The sequence below is a fragment of the Populus trichocarpa genome, chromosome 3 (genome assembly GCF_000002775.5).
Source record: "Populus trichocarpa isolate Nisqually-1 chromosome 3, P.trichocarpa_v4.1, whole genome shotgun sequence".
NCBI classification, from domain to species: domain Eukaryota; kingdom Viridiplantae; phylum Streptophyta; class Magnoliopsida; order Malpighiales; family Salicaceae; genus Populus; species Populus trichocarpa.
The window spans coordinates 20599599-20620006 of record NC_037287.2 but is presented as its reverse complement, the minus strand read 5'-3'; the positions used below and the strand labels follow the sequence as shown (position 1 = coordinate 20620006).

At 32.2% G+C, this 20408-nt stretch overlaps 3 protein-coding genes across 6 annotated transcripts in view; all 3 read left to right on the top strand.

Moving 5' to 3' along the window:
* The first annotated feature begins 4094 nt into the window (after window positions 1-4094).
* LOC7493258 (putative UPF0481 protein At3g02645) lies at window positions 4095-5423 on the top strand. The gene is made up of 3 exons (XM_024592707.1): window positions 4095-4130; window positions 4249-4533; window positions 4644-5423. Exons 1-3 carry the CDS (start codon window positions 4095-4097, stop codon window positions 5421-5423), a joined length of 1101 nt encoding a protein of 366 aa, XP_024448475.1.
* Window positions 4108-20408, top strand: part of LOC127903875 (UPF0481 protein At3g47200-like) — a 40803-nt gene continuing 24502 nt past the window's right edge. The window contains exon 1 of the mRNA XM_052451793.1: window positions 4108-4130. The gene's annotated coding sequence lies outside the window, so the exon portion shown is untranslated. The remainder of the gene's footprint in view (window positions 4131-20408) is intronic.
* Window positions 10449-20408, top strand: part of LOC7493259 (UPF0481 protein At3g47200) — a 49261-nt gene continuing 39301 nt past the window's right edge. For 2 of the 4 annotated variants that reach the window (XM_052451791.1, XM_024592715.2), the window contains exon 1: window positions 10747-10846. Coding sequence is in view for 1 of the 4 variants with exons in the window: in XM_052451792.1 (XP_052307752.1) it covers window positions 11852-13162 (1311 nt within the window). In the remaining 3 variants the exon portion in view is untranslated. Of the gene's footprint in view, window positions 10847-11848; window positions 13311-20408 lie in introns of those variants that run through there. The other 2 variants (XM_052451792.1, XM_024592709.2) reach the window with 2 other exon arrangements.

The window sequence follows — 20408 nt, the reverse complement described above, 5'->3', positions numbered from 1 at the left end:
GTTTTTTTTTTGGACCATGGGTACTGTTCAGCGGTGATTTTAACTATACTCGTCCTTTTCCTTTATAAAACAAGACAGCACACGTGAAGCATTAGTGTGATAATGACACGACTTGCCTTCGCATTTAAAGATAAGGGGCCTAACGGTGGGGAAATGATTCTTCACTGGTGCTGCAGGCACTTGCAGCTTTTACCGCGCATCTATATTATGGCGAGCGCGCGCGCTTCACAGGGATTCTGCTACAAGATACTAGCCATGCCTATTTCACAGATGATGTATGCTCATCTAAAATTAATCTGTTGTACTTGAATTGATGCGCTTTGCTTGTAGAGATGTTTGCATAAATGTATGTCTGACAGATTCCTGTGCTTTTTCAAAGATGCATGTGCAGTTCTACTTTCTTGTTTTTGTGTTCTTGAATTGTTTGGATCGTCGGTGAATATATTCCACCTCTGCAAGAGTTGAGGGGGTTAAGGCTTGGAGAACGAGAGGAATTATTACACAGATTAATCTACTGCATTATTCATAAACTATGCTAATAAAACACTTAAATAAAATCATGTGCAATACATAAATCATTAGGTGGGGGCTATTATATTTTATCTATGTGTCTTGTGTTTATTGGTTTGTTTATAGATAATTTGATACTTAATCTATGTAATAATTCATTTTAAGTCTCCATTCACTGTTTTTCTTTTTCTCTTTTAAAGAATAGCATTTGTTCATCGATCTTGCTGCGATTTTTCTGAACTTGTAATTTGTTTAAGCCCCAGCTTTTGTTTTACCTACAAGCTATTGAAAGGAATATGGGATGTATAGTTGGTTGACACAAGGCATTTTATGCCTTTTGTTTCTTACTCGAAACCTTGCATGAGTCTAATACTACTAGATATTTTGACGTAGTTTGATTTTTATTTACAAATTTTCACTCAACTAATTGAGATTTTTATGCCAATTCATTGTAGACTCCAACTTTTCCTCCATAATTGATTGATTTTGTCCCATTCAATTATTTAAAGTTCAACATAAAGTGATTAGAATTGTTCTGACCGTACTAAATGAAAGCAAAAGTCACAACTCTTGAGCCAAAGTGAGAATCATATATGAAATAAAGGGATTTATTGGATTCCTTAATTTTCTATTGATGCAAAATATCAAATTCTTCATAATCTCATTTAGCCCGGCTGGTTTACAATGGTGTAGCTGCCATTTTCAATTAATTATTTAGTTTATGTTAAAATACCGTCTTAATCCAAAAGGTTATATTAGATGAGGTTATACAAATAATTTTATTTTATATTATTTTTTAACGTAAATTAAACTTTGACACCTTAATTATATATTAAGGTTTTGATAATATATTAAATAATGTTTTTTTATGTCATGTACACACTTATAAACGCAATCCACACAATGCTTAAGGTATAACCTTTCAAATTAAAAATTGAAGTTACTAGATGAAGCTACAAAAATAATTTTATATTATTTTTTAATGATTTTTTTTTAATTTCTTGATTGTTCAAACAGGTGACAGTTTACAATTCGCTTAGCGTGTTTACATGTTGCAGTCGTCATTATCCTTTTTATTAATCAAGAAGATTAGATACTTCAGCAGTTAAGAAAGTGAAGTAATTGTTTTTGTAGTGAGATTTTTTTTATAATAGTTGATTATATTATAAAATGTTAGTTGTAGATGGCAAATAAAACAATTTTTTTTTTTTTTTAGTGAGAATCATCTTTAACTTAAGATTAGTATATAGCAAGCACTCTACAGATATAAAGTTAAAGTGACTCTCACTTTAACTTTGTGTCCGTCGAGTGTTTGCTATATATAATGTGTTACATTTAGAGTGAGAAATATGCTCAAGTCGATGATAAATGAATTTTTAGTAAGTATATTTTTCACTATTTATACTTGATTTTGAAATATTTTGGATATGTTGCACAAGATAATTAGAATTTTGGATCTTTTTTTGAACTATTGATCTTGTGGGAAATTAATGTGTTTTCAGATACTAGGTTACTGAGCAGGTAGAATCCGGCAGTAAAACCGAACATTGATTTATTGTGTGCTGCAAAGGAAGCTATACAACTCAGTTCTAGATGTTCGTCATCATTTTCAAATATCTGAGATGAAGATCTATAAAATATATGCAGGGCATATAACTCAGTTTTGCTGTTTCGAAACCCAAAAAGCGAGTCTAAAAACAGGGATTGAATCGGACCCGAACTTCCTGCACTCCAAATACTGTCTCGGTTTATGGCCCTTATCTCAAGTCTCAGAGGTCCAAAAATTGCAAGATTGGTGTTGTTGGAAAGAAGATTCGATTTTCTACAATTTCTATAGAAATAGAGATCTTTGAATTCGCACGTTTTCTACCTCAAATTTGGCCTGCAATGTCTGGGTAGAAAGGAATTTAAATCAGAAAAGGAAACTATCTTCATTCCAGCGGGGTAAAAAGGCCACAATATAAAAGAAAAAAAGAGGGGTCTGCAAGGAAAAAGATGCATACATAGAGAAACCCTAAAATAGAATAAAGGGAGAGGAGAGGCGACACAAAGAGGAATGAAAAACAAAGGAAAAAACAAAGAAGATTTGGAGGACACGTATCTATTCTACTGCCATTCTCTGCTTTTGAGTGATGTTCATCGTATCAAGTTTGTTTCTCTTTAATTTAACTATGGAGTAGATTTTTATTCTGGAATTTTTTATGTAACCTTACTATGAACATGTGAACAATTTCTTCGATTGAATTATTACATTAAGTTGTTGAGTATTTCATTCTATATGTGTAATGCTTGTGTATGTTTGGCCAACATCTGTATGATTTAGAATTCAATTTGAGACTGAGAAGTGATAATTGTTTTAGCTATTATTTGAAATACCTTAAGAAATCTATAGGATAGAGATATCTTAGGAACTTTTGTAATCGTTACAGGTTTTACGGTACTTAATAAATTTCGACAAGTTCAGAACTTTTGTAAAGTATATGAAATTTGCTTGTCAAAATAATTCATTGATACTCGAGAGAGATTAATGTTTTAATTAGAAAAACCTAATTATCAATGTTAGGAGTAATTAATTCAATTGAGAAAGTTCACATATGAATAGTTACGGTAATAAGAAATCCTAGAACCAGTACAATTGAATTCATTAATATTTAATTAATTGATTGTTTGTTTTTAATCATTAATTTTTGTTTAATAAACTATCTCATTCGATTCCTTAAATAGATCATAATTTAAAAGACTCTGGTAACTAGTAGTAATTTTTATAAATTCTCGTGGGAAGATATTCTACTTATCACTTTATTACTTGTTAAGATTTGTACACTTGCAAAATTAAACAACAGTCGACCATTGGAAAATAAAAGGAAGAAGTTAACTCTTCACGGAGAAACTGGGAGCCACTATCTTCTGGGACAGCGTAGAAGGACGTTTTCAAGCCAATCTAAGTAAGTAGAAATTGTTGTAGTTATGTAGTCCTCAATAGTAAGAATTAGAAATTGAAGTTTAAAATCCTTATTTAATTTATTGCATTCTCGCAGTTGTTTGATATTTAATCTTTTGTATATTTTCATCTGTTTCTACTTAGTAGGAGTTGGATTTGTTCGAGCATTTGTAGTAATGATAAATTTTTTGATGCCGACACTAGCAATTTTCTCAACTCTGTCATATGCTCTTCAGCAGCAATTTTTGTAAGTGCTTGTAATTAGTTCTAGATGAACACATAGCTGGTTACTTCTGACATTACAAATCAAAGTTGTTGGGTAGCATTGAATTATTGTCTCAAGATACAAGAAATAAAGATAATAGATGTTTTGAAAGAGAATGTGAATCTAAGAGATAGATTTATTTTATATTTGTCTCTCTAATCAAAAACGTTTTTGTCTTTTATGTTCCATGATGTTAACCAAATGCAACCTTGAAGTGATAGGTAGCTATTCCTCTGTCCATACTTTTAGCAACCAGATTATTTTTTTTAACTGAAGCAATCAGAATTAGTCTGAGACTACTTAATGGTAGTCAAATTTTTTATATTGAGTCTGACAATAGAATTGTTTTGGTCAGTACGTATCCCCACAAGATGGAGGATGGAGGATGTAGGAACATCGGTTGATGATCAGCAGGTAACAAAATATGATCAGGATTCACAAGTTTCACTTGATATTAACAGGTTAGCGAAGTCCTTGAGAGCGGATATGGAAATGTTGCATTCTTTCTCCGATCAATGTTGTATCTACAGAGTCCCTATTCGACTACGTACGTGAGTCGAATGAAAAGATCTTGACACCTCAAGTAGTAAACCTTGGTCCACTTCACCATGGAAAAGAAGAGCTTAAAGCAATGCAGGAGCACAAAATATTGTACTTGAAAGATTTTCTTGAATGGAGCGAGGCAAGCATGGAGGAGTTAATTAAAGTTGTAGAGGAGAGAGAGACAAGATTGCGTAATTGTTACGCAGAAACCATCGATCTTGGTAGTGAAGACTTTGTGAAAATGATGTTACTAGATGCCTCCTTCATCATTGTGGTCCTGCTCAAAGGTTGTTGTGAAGGATTTGAAAGTAGCAATGACCGTATATTCAATAAACCATGGATGCTGAGCGATATATTACTTGACATGTGCTTGATTGAAATCAGCTCCCATTCTTCATTCTTGAGGATTTGCTTAAAGCATCCAGCATAACCAGATATAGCCCTGCTGAAGAGGAATATTCAGTGATTAAGCTTACATACAAGTTCTTCGAAGAGAGACGAGATTCTTTGATGAAAACGGGAATTGTGGAGGAAATCAATTCGTCTGAAGTAGCACATTTTGTTGACTTCATAATAAAATGTCAGAAGCCATCAGAGTCAGATAAAACGGAGAAAGAACTCGAGACCATAAACGTACCAAGTATAACTGAACTCCATCAAGCTGGAGTTAAGTTCAGGTTTAAACCGGGCAAAAGTTTGATCGACATGAAATTCGATAGAGGGATCCTGGAAATGCCACTATTGAAAATAGATGACGACACAGAAATCTTATTCAGGAATCTCCAGGCATTTGAGCAATGCCATTGCGTCGAAGATTATATAGCTAACTATATTTCAACAATCAATTTCCTTGTCGTTACTCCTAAGGATGTGGAAATCCTTGATCGAAATGGAATTATAGAAAACTGGATACATGACTATGAAGCAGTTACGACTCTTCTTCATAATATTTCCAAGGAAAATGCACTCTCCGCGGATGATTTCATCTTCGCTAGTCTCGTTGAAGATCTGAATGCATACTGCAGGAGGCCTTGGAATAAATGGAAGGCAACCTTGAAACAAGAGTATTTCCATACTCCATGGGCCATAATCTCTCTTATTGCAGCCGCGATTCTCCTCATACTCACTACGGTACAAACCGTGTGTTCTCTTATTCAAGTGTAGCTTCCAGGATTTCAATTACGTGTCCCATGGATTTGGATTGCTGTGTGATCAATGCTTGTTTCTTTCATGTTTTGTTTTTCCCCCCTCAATTAGTATGTATAAGTTTCCAGTTATCAACTAGCACTATGCTTCAGAATGTTATCCTTGATTAATAGAAGATCAAAGCAAATGATTTGTGCTATTCCTGATGACATGATTTGATTTTTATGCGTTTAGGTACTTGGTATTGTAAGCTCATCTATGTTTAGACACTAGAAATCAGAGAGGGAATTATACAGTCGCAGGCAAATATTTAATCAAAATTAATTTGAAGAAATAGCATGTTACCAACATCTAAAGAATTAAATGCAGTATCAGAATATCCAGGCTAATTGTTCCTTGCCTCAGCTAAAATTTGCAACAGAGTTCATGTATTTTAGTGGGTCAAGTTCTGGATTAATATTAAAATTAAAAGATAATATAAAACATGAACATAAAATATTATAGCAATTCATAATGTTTTTTTTAGTGTTTTGACCATGGATACATTAGTCATTACAATGTTCATGGAGGTAGATTGATATTTTCAATTTTTTCAGTATTTTTTTGTAATGGTTTTTCTTTTATAATTAGGATGGTGGAGGGTGCTTCACAGAGATTTCAATTTTTTATACCCAATAAAATTACTTAACTACCATGGCTATCAAAAAAATCTAAAGTTTCCTTGCATGAGCTTTTTCATCTTTTGCTCTTAGTTTTTTTTTTTTTTTTTTTTTTGCACTAGCGACTAGCGAGTGGATGCAGCCAGTATGGGAAATTGCCTTCTAAATTATAATTCTATAGCCTTATAAATTGCTGATATGAGCTAGGCCCATGTTTCAGCCTTGAAATCTATGCCTAATCAAGCCCAATTGGTCCAAAACTCATGTCAAGGCTCACAGAGAATACATTGGACCTGGACTCAAGCAGACTGGTCCATGATTTAGTTGATGGTAGCACATGAACACCTTTTTTAAATAAAATTTACTAATTAATAATTTAAAGATATAATTAAATTAAAACATTAATAAATTAGAGAAAGAATATGGTCGTCCCTCCACTACTAAAACAATATTTTATTGGTCCCTCCACCAACTTAATATCATACTTGTCCCTTCATACTAAATTTTTTATTAAATAACAATCATAGTCATAATAAATAGATTAATTTATTATAAATTTTTGTCTTTGAAATAAACCTGCTTCGTGGTTGCCTTCCACTTGTGCCTACGCTTTGTGCAATGTGACTTCAGGTCTTCGCAGACACCCGAAAGAAAACTATTTTTAGTGACAACATTTTCTTTGTCGATGCTGTAAAGAAGATTTGACACTGCTTCGTCACTGTTTAGCATATTTTTCAAATTCTCATTGTGAGCAAGCACTTCCACATCATTAGGAGCACGGACGAGGCAGCCGATGAAAGTAATATAGTCACTTACGAAAATATACTCCAACCTATGATGCCATTGCTCAAAGGCCTGGAGATTTCTGAATAAGATTTCTGTGCTGTCATCTATTTTTAGTTGTGGAATTTCTAGAATCCCATTACTGAATGTTATGTCAAATAGTGAGTTTTTTCCTGGATTCTTAAACTTCACTCCAGATTGATGGAGCTCCGTTGCTGTGGGTGCGCTTAAGAAAGTAGTTTTTTTCGCTGGAAGATACTGTTCCGTTGGCTGCTGACACTTTCTTAGGAAGTCAACGAAATGTAGGACTCCAGGGGAATTTATTTTTTTCCAACTGTCCTCTTTTACCCAGTTAGCCCAGATTTCTTTTAATAACTCACAGGTAAGTTCTATAATCGTACAATTCGTAGGATTGGCTTCACAGGATAGCTCAAACAACTTCCCGAGGAAGAAGAATGGAAGCTAATTTTCTAGCAAACACATATTGAACACTACGTCAACAAACTTCCATGGACGAAAGAAAATCTGACTTGGATGGTCTGAGGCATGGATAAAAAAAAAAGGATCAGATGGATCAATGGTTAAAAAAAACATGTTCTAATGGGTGGTGTTTTGGTAGCACTTGTTGAAATACTATCCTCAATTGAAAAAATATGCGGAAGCTTGGTGGAGACGTTAGGATTTAACCATGCTCCTGATACCATGAAAACAAATTAAAGGAATGAAAACCAAAAGAATGAAAGGAATTTATTTCTGAATGTCATTCATCTGCAGCGTTACAACAATTATATATACAACTATATGCCTAGAAGTCGGAGCTATAATAATATAATAATATTAAAATATTATTTGTGATTTTTGAATTTTCAAAAGTGAATTTTAAAAATATTTATAATTTTCTTCCATGTTTTTTGTAATCAATTTTGTTTAAAATTGGACCGGAGACTTATATTATAAAATACAAACTTGGTACAAAATACTTGATTTTCACTAAAATTTCTGGAAAAAATAAAAAATTCTTATTTTAAAAACACAAAAAAAACTTTGTTTTTGTTCATATAACCGAATCTTAAAAATTTTTCAAGTATATTTTTATAAAAAATAAAATTATATATTTTTCATGTTTAAAAATATAAAATAAATATCATAACTAGTTATAATTATTCATTTAGAGTTAATTAAAATATCAGACACTCTTCAAAAATCATTTTAATCATTTTTATAATAGAAGTTGGCATGACTTTCAAGTCTTGCATTAAACTTTATAGGTTCCTAGCTTCTGTTTAATAATGGAGACCCTAGCTATGTTTTAAGATGAATATCCGAGTCCAATTATTCACATTGCTTTAAGAAACTCTTTTTAAAACACCCATCAACTTTTATGAATTAATTATGCATTTTGGTGAAGACTCATCTCATTAAAGTCAGGTCGTTCGGCTCAATATATATTTAATAATAAAATAATAATATAATGATATTAAAATATTATTTGTGATTTTTGAATTTTCAAAAGGGAATTTTAAAAATATTATTCTTTGCTTTGTGGAATGTCATGCCAGAAAAGCACTACCTGCGGTCACAGTCCTCTACGCTGCCTAAAAGTAGGCTTTGTGGAAAGTCATGCCAATTATTCATGGAAATTGGCATGACTTTTATACAAAGTCTTGCATTAAACTTAAAATAATGGATACCCTATGTTTTACATGGAAATTTTGGTAAGTATTTTTAAACTGGTTCAATGACCGACTTGGCTCAAGGTTCAAATCACAAGTTTTGATCAAGTTATCAGGTCATCTAGATCAACTCTATTTTTTTATAAATCAAAACGATATCGTTTTGGTAAAAAATAAAAAAATAATCAACGGGTTGCAGCCATGTTTTTGACCGGGTCGACCGGGTTTTTAACTACTCTTATTTTTTACATCAGCACATTAAAATATTTGAAAACATAAAAAAATATTAATTTAAAGAAAAAAATAAAATAAAAAATTTCAATTTTTTTCAAAAGCATTTCTGAAACACAATGCCAAACATTACCTGATGAGGTGCAGAATGTCAAAGAACCATCTCAACCCAATAGCTTAAGCTGTTAGGTAAGGTCCCAAGATATTATTTATATTATTCTCTAACACACTCCCTTAAGTGAAAGTCTTTTAAGCTTGAAACTTGCACAGACTCATATTATTTTATGCTTAATTTTTTATCAAATAAATGAGGGTGGTAAGATTCAAACTCGTGACCGTTTGGTCATCAAGACTCTGATATCATGTCAGAAAACCATTTCAACCTAGTAATTTAAACTATTAGATAAAATTTCAAGATAAAATTTATATTATTCTCTAACAAATAACTGTAAAAGATGAAAATTCTTCAGAAAAACTGCAGAATTACACAGTTTGTGCGAGAATTGAGAGCTATCGAGTTTTTTTTTTTTAATGTATGAATGTGTCAAAACACGAGCAATATAGGGAAGGTAAATTGAATATATTGTTGTGTTCGGTATAAATTCTACTTATAAATATATTTTTAAAGTATTTTTAACTTAAAAAATATTTTAAAAAATAATTTTTAAATATTTATTTATAATTTTGATATACTAAAGTTAAAAATAAAAATAAAAATAAAAATAAAAATATTTTAATATAATTTCAAATAAAAAATTATTTTAAAAAACACCATTTATCACAATATAAAATACCTTCTAAGTAATTTATACATTACTCTATTCTTGAAGTTTTAAGGCTCTAAATAGTAGAGAAAATCTTAATCAAAAAGTTTTAAATAAATTTATGAATTATCAATTTTTTAATATAAAATAAATTAAATAACTCTATTTATACTAGTTTTAAATTTAAAATTTTTATAAGAAATGATTATTATGAAAAATTACATAAATGAATATTTTAAAATTAAACAAATTTTAATAAATCTTAATAATTAAATAATTATACCATAAAATATTAAGAAATAGTGCCCCGCATCATTAAAGGTATGCTTTTGTAGACTAATTGTACGCTTCTTTAGTGTATGTGCTCGGTTATAAGAGGTACACAAGTTGCAAAAAAACAAAATCATATTTTTAATAAGAATCTATGATCATAATATTTCAACAATCTCTTTTGAAAAGTGTTTTGAAAGGTGAGAAATAACCTTGTTCAATCTTTAATGGTGCGTGAATTTAAAAAATAAAAATAAAAATCTAGGAGATAGGCCATTTTAATTCCAGCATGTGCTTCAAAAATATGATTGAAACATTATAATATGATTTTTATTTTTATAAAAATATTTTATAGAACTATTTAAGCTAAAAAAACAACTTAATTAATAAATTAAGCTTACAGATTGATTTGCAAAATAGTTTATATATATCCCATGCAGTATTGTGCATGAAATAAACTTTCTTTAATTGAAAAAAATTAAAAATAGAGATTAATATTGTAAAAGCAATCCTATTGGCCGCATCACGTGCACGCGGATCTCCATCTCCACTGCCCTTTAGCTTACCAATCAACGGCTCAAATCCTATTTCACTGTCTCCTTCCTCCTTTTCACCTCTCCCCTTGCCCTATAAAAATCCCCAGGACCTCCTATCCCTACCCGCCAAAAACTCTCAAATCCGTAACCTCCCTTCGTTTTCTCGAGAAACAAACAGAAACCCGACAACCCTATTTCCCAATTCACTTATTTCAACGGCACAAAGCAAACAGCAAGAAAATCAACCGGAGGAAAAGCCTCAAGGAAGCAGCTAGCCAACAAGGCAGCCAGGAAGTCAGCTCCAGCCATGGGAGAATAAATATTCTGGAAAAAGCTAATTATTATCAAAGAGAATCCTTTTCTTGCCATGGGAGCAGTTGTAAAGGGGCAACGGAACATTTTGGAAGGTATATTAAAGAGGGAGTGTCTGCCATTCTCGGCACATCTTTTTGGACACTAGAGGTAGATTGTCATCATTTGAAACGAGAAGAACTTCTAAAACTGCCGGTTGTCGAGAGCTTTTAGGTGTTTAAGTTTCTATCCAACAGGCTTTTTATGTCTTTGTTAATTGCTTTTAGAGTAAATATTAATGAAATTTATGAAAACTACAAGGGTAATAGTGGGAAAATTGAAATTATAAGAGTAGAAGTAGAACAATGATGAATCTATAAGGATAATTATTAAAGTTTACCCTTTTATTTTACAAGAAGACACCACTAATTTGCATTCCATAAGCAGACATAAGTGAAAAGCTTGTCGCTAAAACCCCTCAGAAAACTGAAATTTTCGAGTCCAAAATTGGGTAACAAATAGAACTGGTATCCAGTTCTATATGTTAATTGTTTTAATGCATATTGTTTTCGAGTCCTATAGGCTTTTTATGTCTTTGTTAATTGTTTTAATGCATATTGTTATTTTCTTCCTCATATATACTACATTGAATTTATTTTAGCATTTTGGTATTTTGCCTTTATAGATTTATCAATGTTTCACTTTTATCCCTATTGTTTAAAATTATCCAACGTTTTCACTTCTATCCTTAAAGTTTATTTACTACTAAATAACTAAAAAAAAGTAGTTTTTCTTAGTTTTTCCTACTTTTCAAGTTGACGTCCAAGTCTGAAAACGTTGACGAAGAATTTTGTGTACAATTAGAAGAGGTGCTGAATTGCAGGAAAAAAAAGTAGCGGACAAGAAAACTCTTCAGAAAAACTTCAGAATTTCACAGTTTGTGTATGTGAGAGCTACCGAGTCCTTTTTGTTTTTTGTTCAGAAAATGCTTGTAAGTTTTAATTTAGAGAAGTTATGGATTTTTAATATTTTGCTCTTTCAAGTAGACAAAGACATGCATTTATGTGAAACATTTACAATTAGAAAAAGAAAAAGAAAAACAGATTTGATTCCTTACAGATGCTCTTATGGTTGTCTGGGAATCTTGTGTTTGATTGTGCATTTTTCATCTCCTTTTACAATTGTTATTGAAATTTTTTTAGCATTTATCTAACAAATTGATAACTGTGATTCTAGCGAATGTCTAGGCACATGATGAACGTTGCTGGAACATCAATAGATCAGATGGATAGTTCGATTGACATTGACAAATTAGAAGTCTCTGTGCAAGGAAAGTTGAGAATCTTGCGTCTTTTCTCCAATAATTGTTCAATATACAGAGTTCCTAAACGATTACGTGAGTTAAATGAAAAGGCTTACACACCTCAAGTGATCTCCATAGGTCCACTTCACTACGGAAAACCAGAGCTCAAAGAAATGGAAGAGCATAAGATACTGTACCTGAAGGAATTTCTTGATTTGAGCGAGGTAGGGGTGAAGGGTTTTATTGCAGCTATTGCCGAGAGAGAGACTAGATTGCGTAATTGTTATGCAGAAACCTTTGATAAACTAAGTAAAGAGGAATTTGTGGAAATGGTGTTGCTGGATTGCTCCTTTCTCATTATGTTCTTACTAAAAAGACTCAACACTGATATCCGACGTCTCAATACTGACCGCATATTCTATAAACCATGGATGAAAGAAGAAATAAAGTTTGATTTGTTGTTGCTTGAAAATCAGCTTCCATTCTTCATTGTTGAGGACTTGTTCAAACTATCCAAAATACTGCCCCCTGGTACGGAATATTCCATGATTATGCTGACTCATGATCTCTTTTCATCTTCATGGGGTTCATGGGTGCCAAAGGACATTTCGCGGGGCAATTTGTCTGAAGTAGAGCATTTTGTTGACTTTCTAAGAATCTGTCAGCAGCCAGCAGAGCAGCCAAAGAAACTTGAAACTCTAACCGCACCTAGTGTAGCGGAGCTCCGTCGGGCTGGAATCAAGTTTAAGTTAGGGCCCAGCATAAACCTACTCCACATAAAATTTGATGATAATGAAGGGACGTTGGAAATTCCACATTTTAAGATATTCGATCATACAGAAATCCTATTTAGAAATCTCCAAGCCTTCGAGCAATGCAATTGCGGTGCCACTACATATGTATGTAACTATATTATCATGCTCTCTTTGCTTGTCCCCGATGCCAAGGATGTGGAAATACTTGTTAAAGAAGGAATTATAGAAAATTGGCTCAATGATAATGATGCAGTTTCACGCCTTTTTCGCAATCTTTCCAAGGAAATTATATTGGACGTCGAAAATTTCTACTTTTCTGGTGTCGTTGAAGATCTGAACAAGTACTACCGAAAGCGGGGACACAAATGGAAGGCTTTCTTGAAACAGAAGTATTTCCGTAATCCATGGGCTATAATCTCTGTTGTAGCAGCTGCTGTTCTAGTCATATTCACTATCATACAGGCAGTGTGTTCGATCATTCAAGTTGCTTGATTATGCTATCTCAATTGTATCGTATGACTTTCACTCTGTGTGCTTCACTACCTTGTCATTGTTAGCTTCTTAAATTTACCTGTTGTATTTCTCAATGAAAAAGCATCAAGAAATTTTTTAATAAATTATGCTCTATAGTATTGTGCCATGAATGTTTGCTTTATGCTATACTTCAAACGGGGTTTATAATAGAATATTGTTAACGTGCAAACAATTTTAATTGTAATGCTTTAATAAAGCCATTGTAGAAAATACTTCCACCTTTGATGCCTTTGATTTATCCTATACTTGAAACGAGGTTTGAGAATGTTATATTATATTGCTGAATATTCCCAAAAGAAAGTGCAAATCCATTCGATAGAACAGAGAGGTTCGTTAAACATTTCATGCCATTTCTGCATCAATGTTAAATCCTTCATGAAGAGATTAATTTGGTTATCGGTCTAGATACTGATTGTGCAGTTATCTCCTCCTGAATTAGCTTTACTCTCTCTCTTGATCTTCATATTGTCGAATTTCTCTTGCTCTCCAGGGGATAATGTCATGTTTGTGTTTGGAATTCCGATCGGTGATGTTATGATATTTGCTCAATGGAGGCTAAGCACACTGACACAATATTTAACGTGGTTCGGCAAACCGTCTACATCCATCGGAGAAGCCATTTGATTATATAGGGAGAGAACAAGATTTACAACAATAAAGAAGAATGAATCATTCCTTCTTTAGCAACTCTCAACCTCACTTTATTTCTCTCTTCTCAGTGCTGCAATGACAACTACTGCTAGCTGTCTTGGCAGCCCACTCTCTCCTACATTTCTCACATCTTTGGCTCTCATTTTCCTCTCTCAGCTCTCTCACGTATGACTCTATTTATAGGCATGAATGGTAAGACAACTTGGCTATAGATTATGGCACTACTGGTGGCAGCACATGGGTTGCACCATTTTGTCAATGGTTGGTGCAACTACCATCGACAATGGCAACCCTCTCTTCTTAGAGTAGGCTGCATATGTTGTTGTCCAATAATGACAATATCCCAACAGTTTGGACTTGTATTCTTGTCTCCAAACCTTTTGAGTTTTGAAGTTCTTTTCCTTTAATCCTTCTTTTTCACTGCTACCTTCTTGTCAGCTGCTGACTGAGAGTGAAAAACAGAGGATGAAGAAGCACGAAGATAGGGATAAAACTTCCACAAAACTTTTATACAAGTCTTGCATTAAACTTTTTAGGTTTCTAGCTTCTGTTTAATAATGGAGACCCTCTGTTTTACATGGAAATTCTGGTCTGAAATCGACATAGATAGGGCAGATGAATATCTGAATCCAATTATTCACATTGCTTTAAGAAACTTTTTTTTAAAATATCATTATCACGACAGCTTTCATGAATTAATTATATATTTTGATGAAGACTCGTGTCATTAAAGTCAAGTACCCCTGAACATTGATTTACGTTCTGCAAAATAGTAAACCTAGAAGATTATTCTTTGCTTTGTGGAAATTGGCACGACTTTAATTCAAGTCTTGCATCAAACTTTTTAAGTTTCTAGCTTCTGTTTAATAATGGAGACCCTGTGTTTTAATTCTGGTCTGAAATCGACATGGATAGGGCAGATGAATATCCGAGTCCAATTATTTACATTGCTTTCAAAAACTCTTTTTAAATCATCATTATCACAACAACTTTCACCATTTAATTATATATTTTGGTGAAGACTCGTGTCGTTAAAGTTAGGTACCCCTATACATGATTCACGTTCTTTAAAAAATAAAGTATTAAATATTTTAAAAAGGCAAACTCTTATTACTCCTTTAAATCCATGGAAGTAATTATTATTTTTAAGTTTATTAAAATAATAAAAAGTAAATCTTATAAATTAAAAAGTTAAATGAGAATGAAATTGAAAAAATCTAATTTCATAAATTATTTTAAATAAAATAAATAATAATCAAAATAATAGAGATCAAATCTAACAGATAAAAAACAATTAAAAGAAGATTAAATTAAAATAATAATAATTAAAATTTCATAAATGATTTTAAATAAAATAAGTAACAATCAAAAGAATAAGGATCAAATTTGATAGATAAAAAATTTCAATTAAAAAAATAATAAGAGAAAAGTAAATAACAATCATAAAAAATAAGGACCAAAATTAATATAAAAATCAAATTTTAAGGGATGAAATTGGAAAAAAAAGATTTAAATAAAATATATAGCAATCAAAAGTTTGAGGATCAAATTTGACATAATTAGTAAATAATATGATATTTTTAAATTTTTCACAACTTCTGAAAAATATTAATTTTTTTTTAGAAGTAAATTCTGACTTGTTTTTTTCAAAAGCACGTAAATTTTCTCATATACAATATTTACTTGTAAATTTTGAAAGTAAATTACTTGTAAGAGTAATAATATTTACATACTTGAATTTTTTTAAAATATTTTTAAATAATTACCGACGGAATTATCGATGGAATTTCCATCGGTATATCCCTCGATAATAAAAAAAATATTACTAAGGGATATACCGGCAAAATAAAGTGAATAATTTTTTTTATGTGTCTGTTTTGTCAGTAAATCCGTCGGTAATAATATTTTTTATTATAAATGGATTTACCGATAGACAAAAAATTACCGATGAAAGATTCATCAATGGAGTATTTTTGTCGGAAATTTTATTGGTAAATTAATTATTGATGGAATATGTATTTTATGTTAATGGAAAATTTCGTTAATAAAATTGTTAAATTTTATAGTGTAAAAGGAAAACTCATGAATCATGAATTATTTATTGATTCAAGTAATTGATGGATTGGCAGGAAAAATAAATATCTCCTAAATGCACGCATAAGGAAAATTCAGTGTTGTTATTATTAATTTCATTGTGGCCCCTGAAATGAAACTGACTAGTTGATGTGGTCTCCGTCACCTTTAGTTTACGATTTTTTTTTTTAAGTGTTGATTGAAAATGTGTTAATAATTATTTTTATTCTAAAATATATTAAAATAATTGACTTTGATTTAAATTAGATTTTAATTTGAATTAGTTTTGTCTTCTAACTATGATAATAAAAAATAACAAATAGAGAAAACTTTCAATGAAAATGTATTTCTTTTTAAATTAAATAAAAAAAAGGAACTTGTTGATCGGTCCCCTCTATAATTAGCCGACGTCCTTTCTGCAATTATGAATCGACCAACCTCATGGCGGGTGTGAAACAACGTAAATATCACATGCATGTCACATGTCATAACAAATAAATTTTCTTAAAATCTTCTTTGACCTTACCTATAGTAAATAATTTTTATTTAAACCACAGCTCCAAACAGGGAGGATACTATTATTTCCTAACTTAAAAATATTCACTTACCCTTTTGATTTTTGTTTTTTTTAAAAAACCCTAATGGGATGGTTCCTCAGCCGTAGAATCCCTCCATGGTTTCAGGCCAATCGCACCACGCCACCCAAGCAACTTACCATACACGTAAGAGATCCCCTCTCCTTGCACCACCTAGACATGCGGGCCCTTATGTCCTCACTTATCAAGACCATTTCTTTAATCATAATGTCTCTTTCAATACATTTTCTTAAGAAACCTGACGGTCCTCTTTTTTTCTTTTTCTTTTTTTTTCTCTATATCTATTTTCAACCCAGCATTTATTGGTTCCAAATAAAATAAATAAATCATAAGAAACCATCTTATTCATCATTTGGATTGCTGCAGGCACTTGCAGCTTTTTCACAGATGATATATGCTCATCTAAAATTAATTGCTTCACAGGGATTCTGCTACAAGCTACTAGCCATGCCTATTTCACAGATGATATATGCTCATCTAAAATTAATCTGTGCTTTTTCAAAGATGCATGTGCAGTTCTACTTTCTTGTTTTTGTGTTCTTGAATTTTGTTTGGATCGTCGGTGAATATATTCCACCTCTGCAAGAGTTGAGGGGGTTAAGGCTTGGAGAACGAGAGGAATTATTACACAGATTAATCTACTGCATTATTCATAAAACTATGTTAATAAAACACTTAAATAATATCATGTGCAATACATAAATCATTAGGTGGGGGCTATTATATTTTATCTATGTGTCTTGTGTTTATTGGTTTGTTTATAGATAATTAGATACTTAATCTATGTAATAATAATTCATTTTAAGTCTCCATTCACTGTTTTTCTTTTTCTCTTTTAAAGAATAGCATTTGTTCATCTTGCTGCGATTTTTCTGAAACTTGTAATTTGTTTAAGCCCCAGCTTTTGTTTTACCTACCAAGCTATTGAAAGGAAGATGGGATGTATAGTTGGTTGGCACAAGGCATTTTATGCCTTTTGTTTCTTCCTCGAAACTTTGCATGAGTCTACTAATACTACTAGATATTTTGACGTAGTTTGCTTTTTATTTACAAATTTTCACTCAACTAATTGAGATTTTATGTCAATAATTCATTGTAGACTCGAACTTTTCCTCCATAAAGTGATTAGAATTGACCTGACCCTACTAAATGAAAGCAAAAGTCACAATTCTAGAGCTAAAGTGAGAATCATATATGAAATAAAGAGATTTATGGATTCCTTAATTTTCAATTGATGCAAAACATCAAATTCTTCATAATTTCATTTAGCCCGGCTGGTTTCAAAATGGTGTCGCTGCCATTTTCAATTAATTATCTAGTTTATATTAATTAAAATACTGTCTTAATCCAAAAGGTCATATTAGTGAGTTTCTAACACATGACGAGGTTAAGCTCCTCTCTTCTTGGTTATATATTAAGGCTTTGATAATATATTAATTTTTTTTTAATGTTATGATCAACACATTCATAAATATGATCGACATAATGCTTAATTAGGTATAATATTTCAAATTAAAATTGAAGTTACTAGCTAGATGAAGCTAAAAAATGATTTTATATTATTCTGTAATGATTTTTCTTTTAATTTCTTGATTGTTCAAACAGGTGACAGCTTACAATTCGCTTAGCGTGCTTACATGTTGCAGTCGTCGATATCCTTTTTATTAATCAAGAAGATTAGATAATTCAGCAGTTAAGAAAGTGAAGTAATTGTTTTCGTAGTGATATTTTTTTTATAATAGTCGATTATATTATAAAATGCTAGTAGTAGATGGCAATAAAACAACTTTTTTTTTAAGTGAGAATCATCTGTAACTTAAGATTAGTATATAGCAAGCACTCTTTATTATAAAGTACAGATAAAGTTAAAGTGACTCTCACTTTAACACTTTAACTTTATATCCGGCGAGTGTTTGCTATATACAATGTGTCGCATTTAGAGCATAGTTTTGAAACCCAACCCTGTCATCGATCCAGTCAAGTGATCGGTTTACGGGTCAGATGAGTTGACCCGGGTTAACCCGGGTCAACCCAAAAAAAACCTATAAAAAAAAACATAAACCAAATAAATAGAATCTTCGACATCAGAACAAGCATGAAAGCTTTCAGATGAGTTCTACTAGTTTTAGGGAGAGATTCCTGGATTCTTTAAATGCAAGAAATGGAGGATTCAATAAAAATGAACACATTACTCAGGTACCAATCTCAATTTCTGGAACTTGTGGGTAGAATTTATTTCTAAGCAACCAAATCTTTGCATTTTTGTTGGTGATGCAGGTCAATGAGAAGGCTCTGGAAGGACATTATGAACTTGAGGAAGAAAAGAACCCTCAAGTTTTGTTCTACAAGAATTTATGGCTTGAGGCTGAAGCAGCTTTTTGTTCCATGAAGTATAAAGCTTCTGTTCTGGGTATGAAAACTGAGATGGAAAAGATAAAGAAGGCAATAAGATAAAAGATATTGTAATTACCGGAGCTCTCCCTTAAGGGCTTTCGATGCAACCTCCTGTTCTTCCTGCCCTCTGCTGTGAGGTTGGTGATTTTGGTAGATGAGTTCTTGCGTTGGGAACCCACCTTGCATCTAGATGTAATAAGCATCAAATCAGACGTCCTCAGCCGTCCTCTGCTTCTCAACTGAGTTTTAAAGAGTTGAGTTAATTAGGTTTGAAAATTGCTTCGTTCGTTTTCATTCTTCGGTCTTCAGCGTTTTGGCCTTTTAAAAGGCCAAAACGACGTCGTTTAATAACTTTCAATATAAAAAAAATTGACCGGGTCTCACCCGGGTTTGACCGGGTGGACCGGGTTTCGCCGGGCCAATTCCCAAGCGGGTTTTTGCCTCCACCCGGACCGGTCCCAGGCCTGGGTCGGCCGGGTCCCGGATCGACCCGCCTGGCCGGTCCGGGTTTTAAAACTCTGATTTAGAGTGAGAAATATGCTGACTTCGACCATTGGAAAATAAAAAGAAGTTAAACTCTTCACGGAGAAATTGGGAATTAACCACTATCTTCTGGGACAGCGTAGAAGGACGTTTTAAAGCCAATCTAAGTAGAAATTGCTGTACGTAGTTATGTAGTCATCAATAGTAAGAAATTAGAAATTGAAGTTTAAAATCCTTATTTAATTTATTGCATTCTCGCAGTTGTTTGATATTTAATCTTTTTTATATTTTCATCTGTTTCTACTTAGTAGGAGTTGGATTTGTTCGAGCATTTGTAGTAATGATAAATTTTTTGATGCCGACACTAGCAATTTTCTCAACTCTGTCATATGCTCTTCAGCAGCAATTTTTGTAAGTGCTTGTAATCAGTTCTAGATGAACACATTGCTGGTTACTTCTGACACATTACAAATCAAAGTTGTTGGGTGGCATTGAATTACTGTCTCAAGATACAAGAAATAAAGATAATAGATGTTTTGAAGGAGAATGTGAATCTAAGAGATAGATTTATTTTATATTTTTATATTTGTCTCTCTAATCAAAAACGTTTTTGTCTTTTATGTTCCATGATGTTAACCAAATGCAACCTTGAAGTGATAGGTAGCTATTCCCCGGTCCATACTTTTAGCAACCAGATTATTTTTTTTGAACTGAAGCAATCAGAATTAGTCTGAGACTACTTAATGGTAGTCAAATTTTTTATATTGAGTCTGACAATAGAATTGTTTTGGTCAGTATCCCCACAAGATGGAGGACGTAGAAATATCGGTTGATGATCAGCAGGTAACAGAATATGATCAGGATTCACAACTTCCACTTGATATTAACAAGTTGGCGAAGTCCTTGAGAGCGGATATGGAAATGTTGCATTCTTTCTCCGATCAATGTTGTATCTACAGAGCCCCTGTTCGACTACGTGAGTCGAATGAAAAGATCTTCACACAATC

Bases quoted from the DNA above. Each gene is read 5' to 3' on its own strand.
- LOC7493258 (XM_024592707.1), top strand. From the start codon at position 4,095: ATGGAGGATGTAGGAACATCGGTTGATGATCAGCAG. The intron at 4,131-4,248 runs GTAACAAAATAT...GTATCTACAGAG, and splicing joins CATCGGTTGATGATCAGCAG to TCCCTATTCGACTACGTACG. The intron at 4,534-4,643 runs GTCCTGCTCAAA...GATTGAAATCAG, and splicing joins ATGCCTCCTTCATCATTGTG to CTCCCATTCTTCATTCTTGA.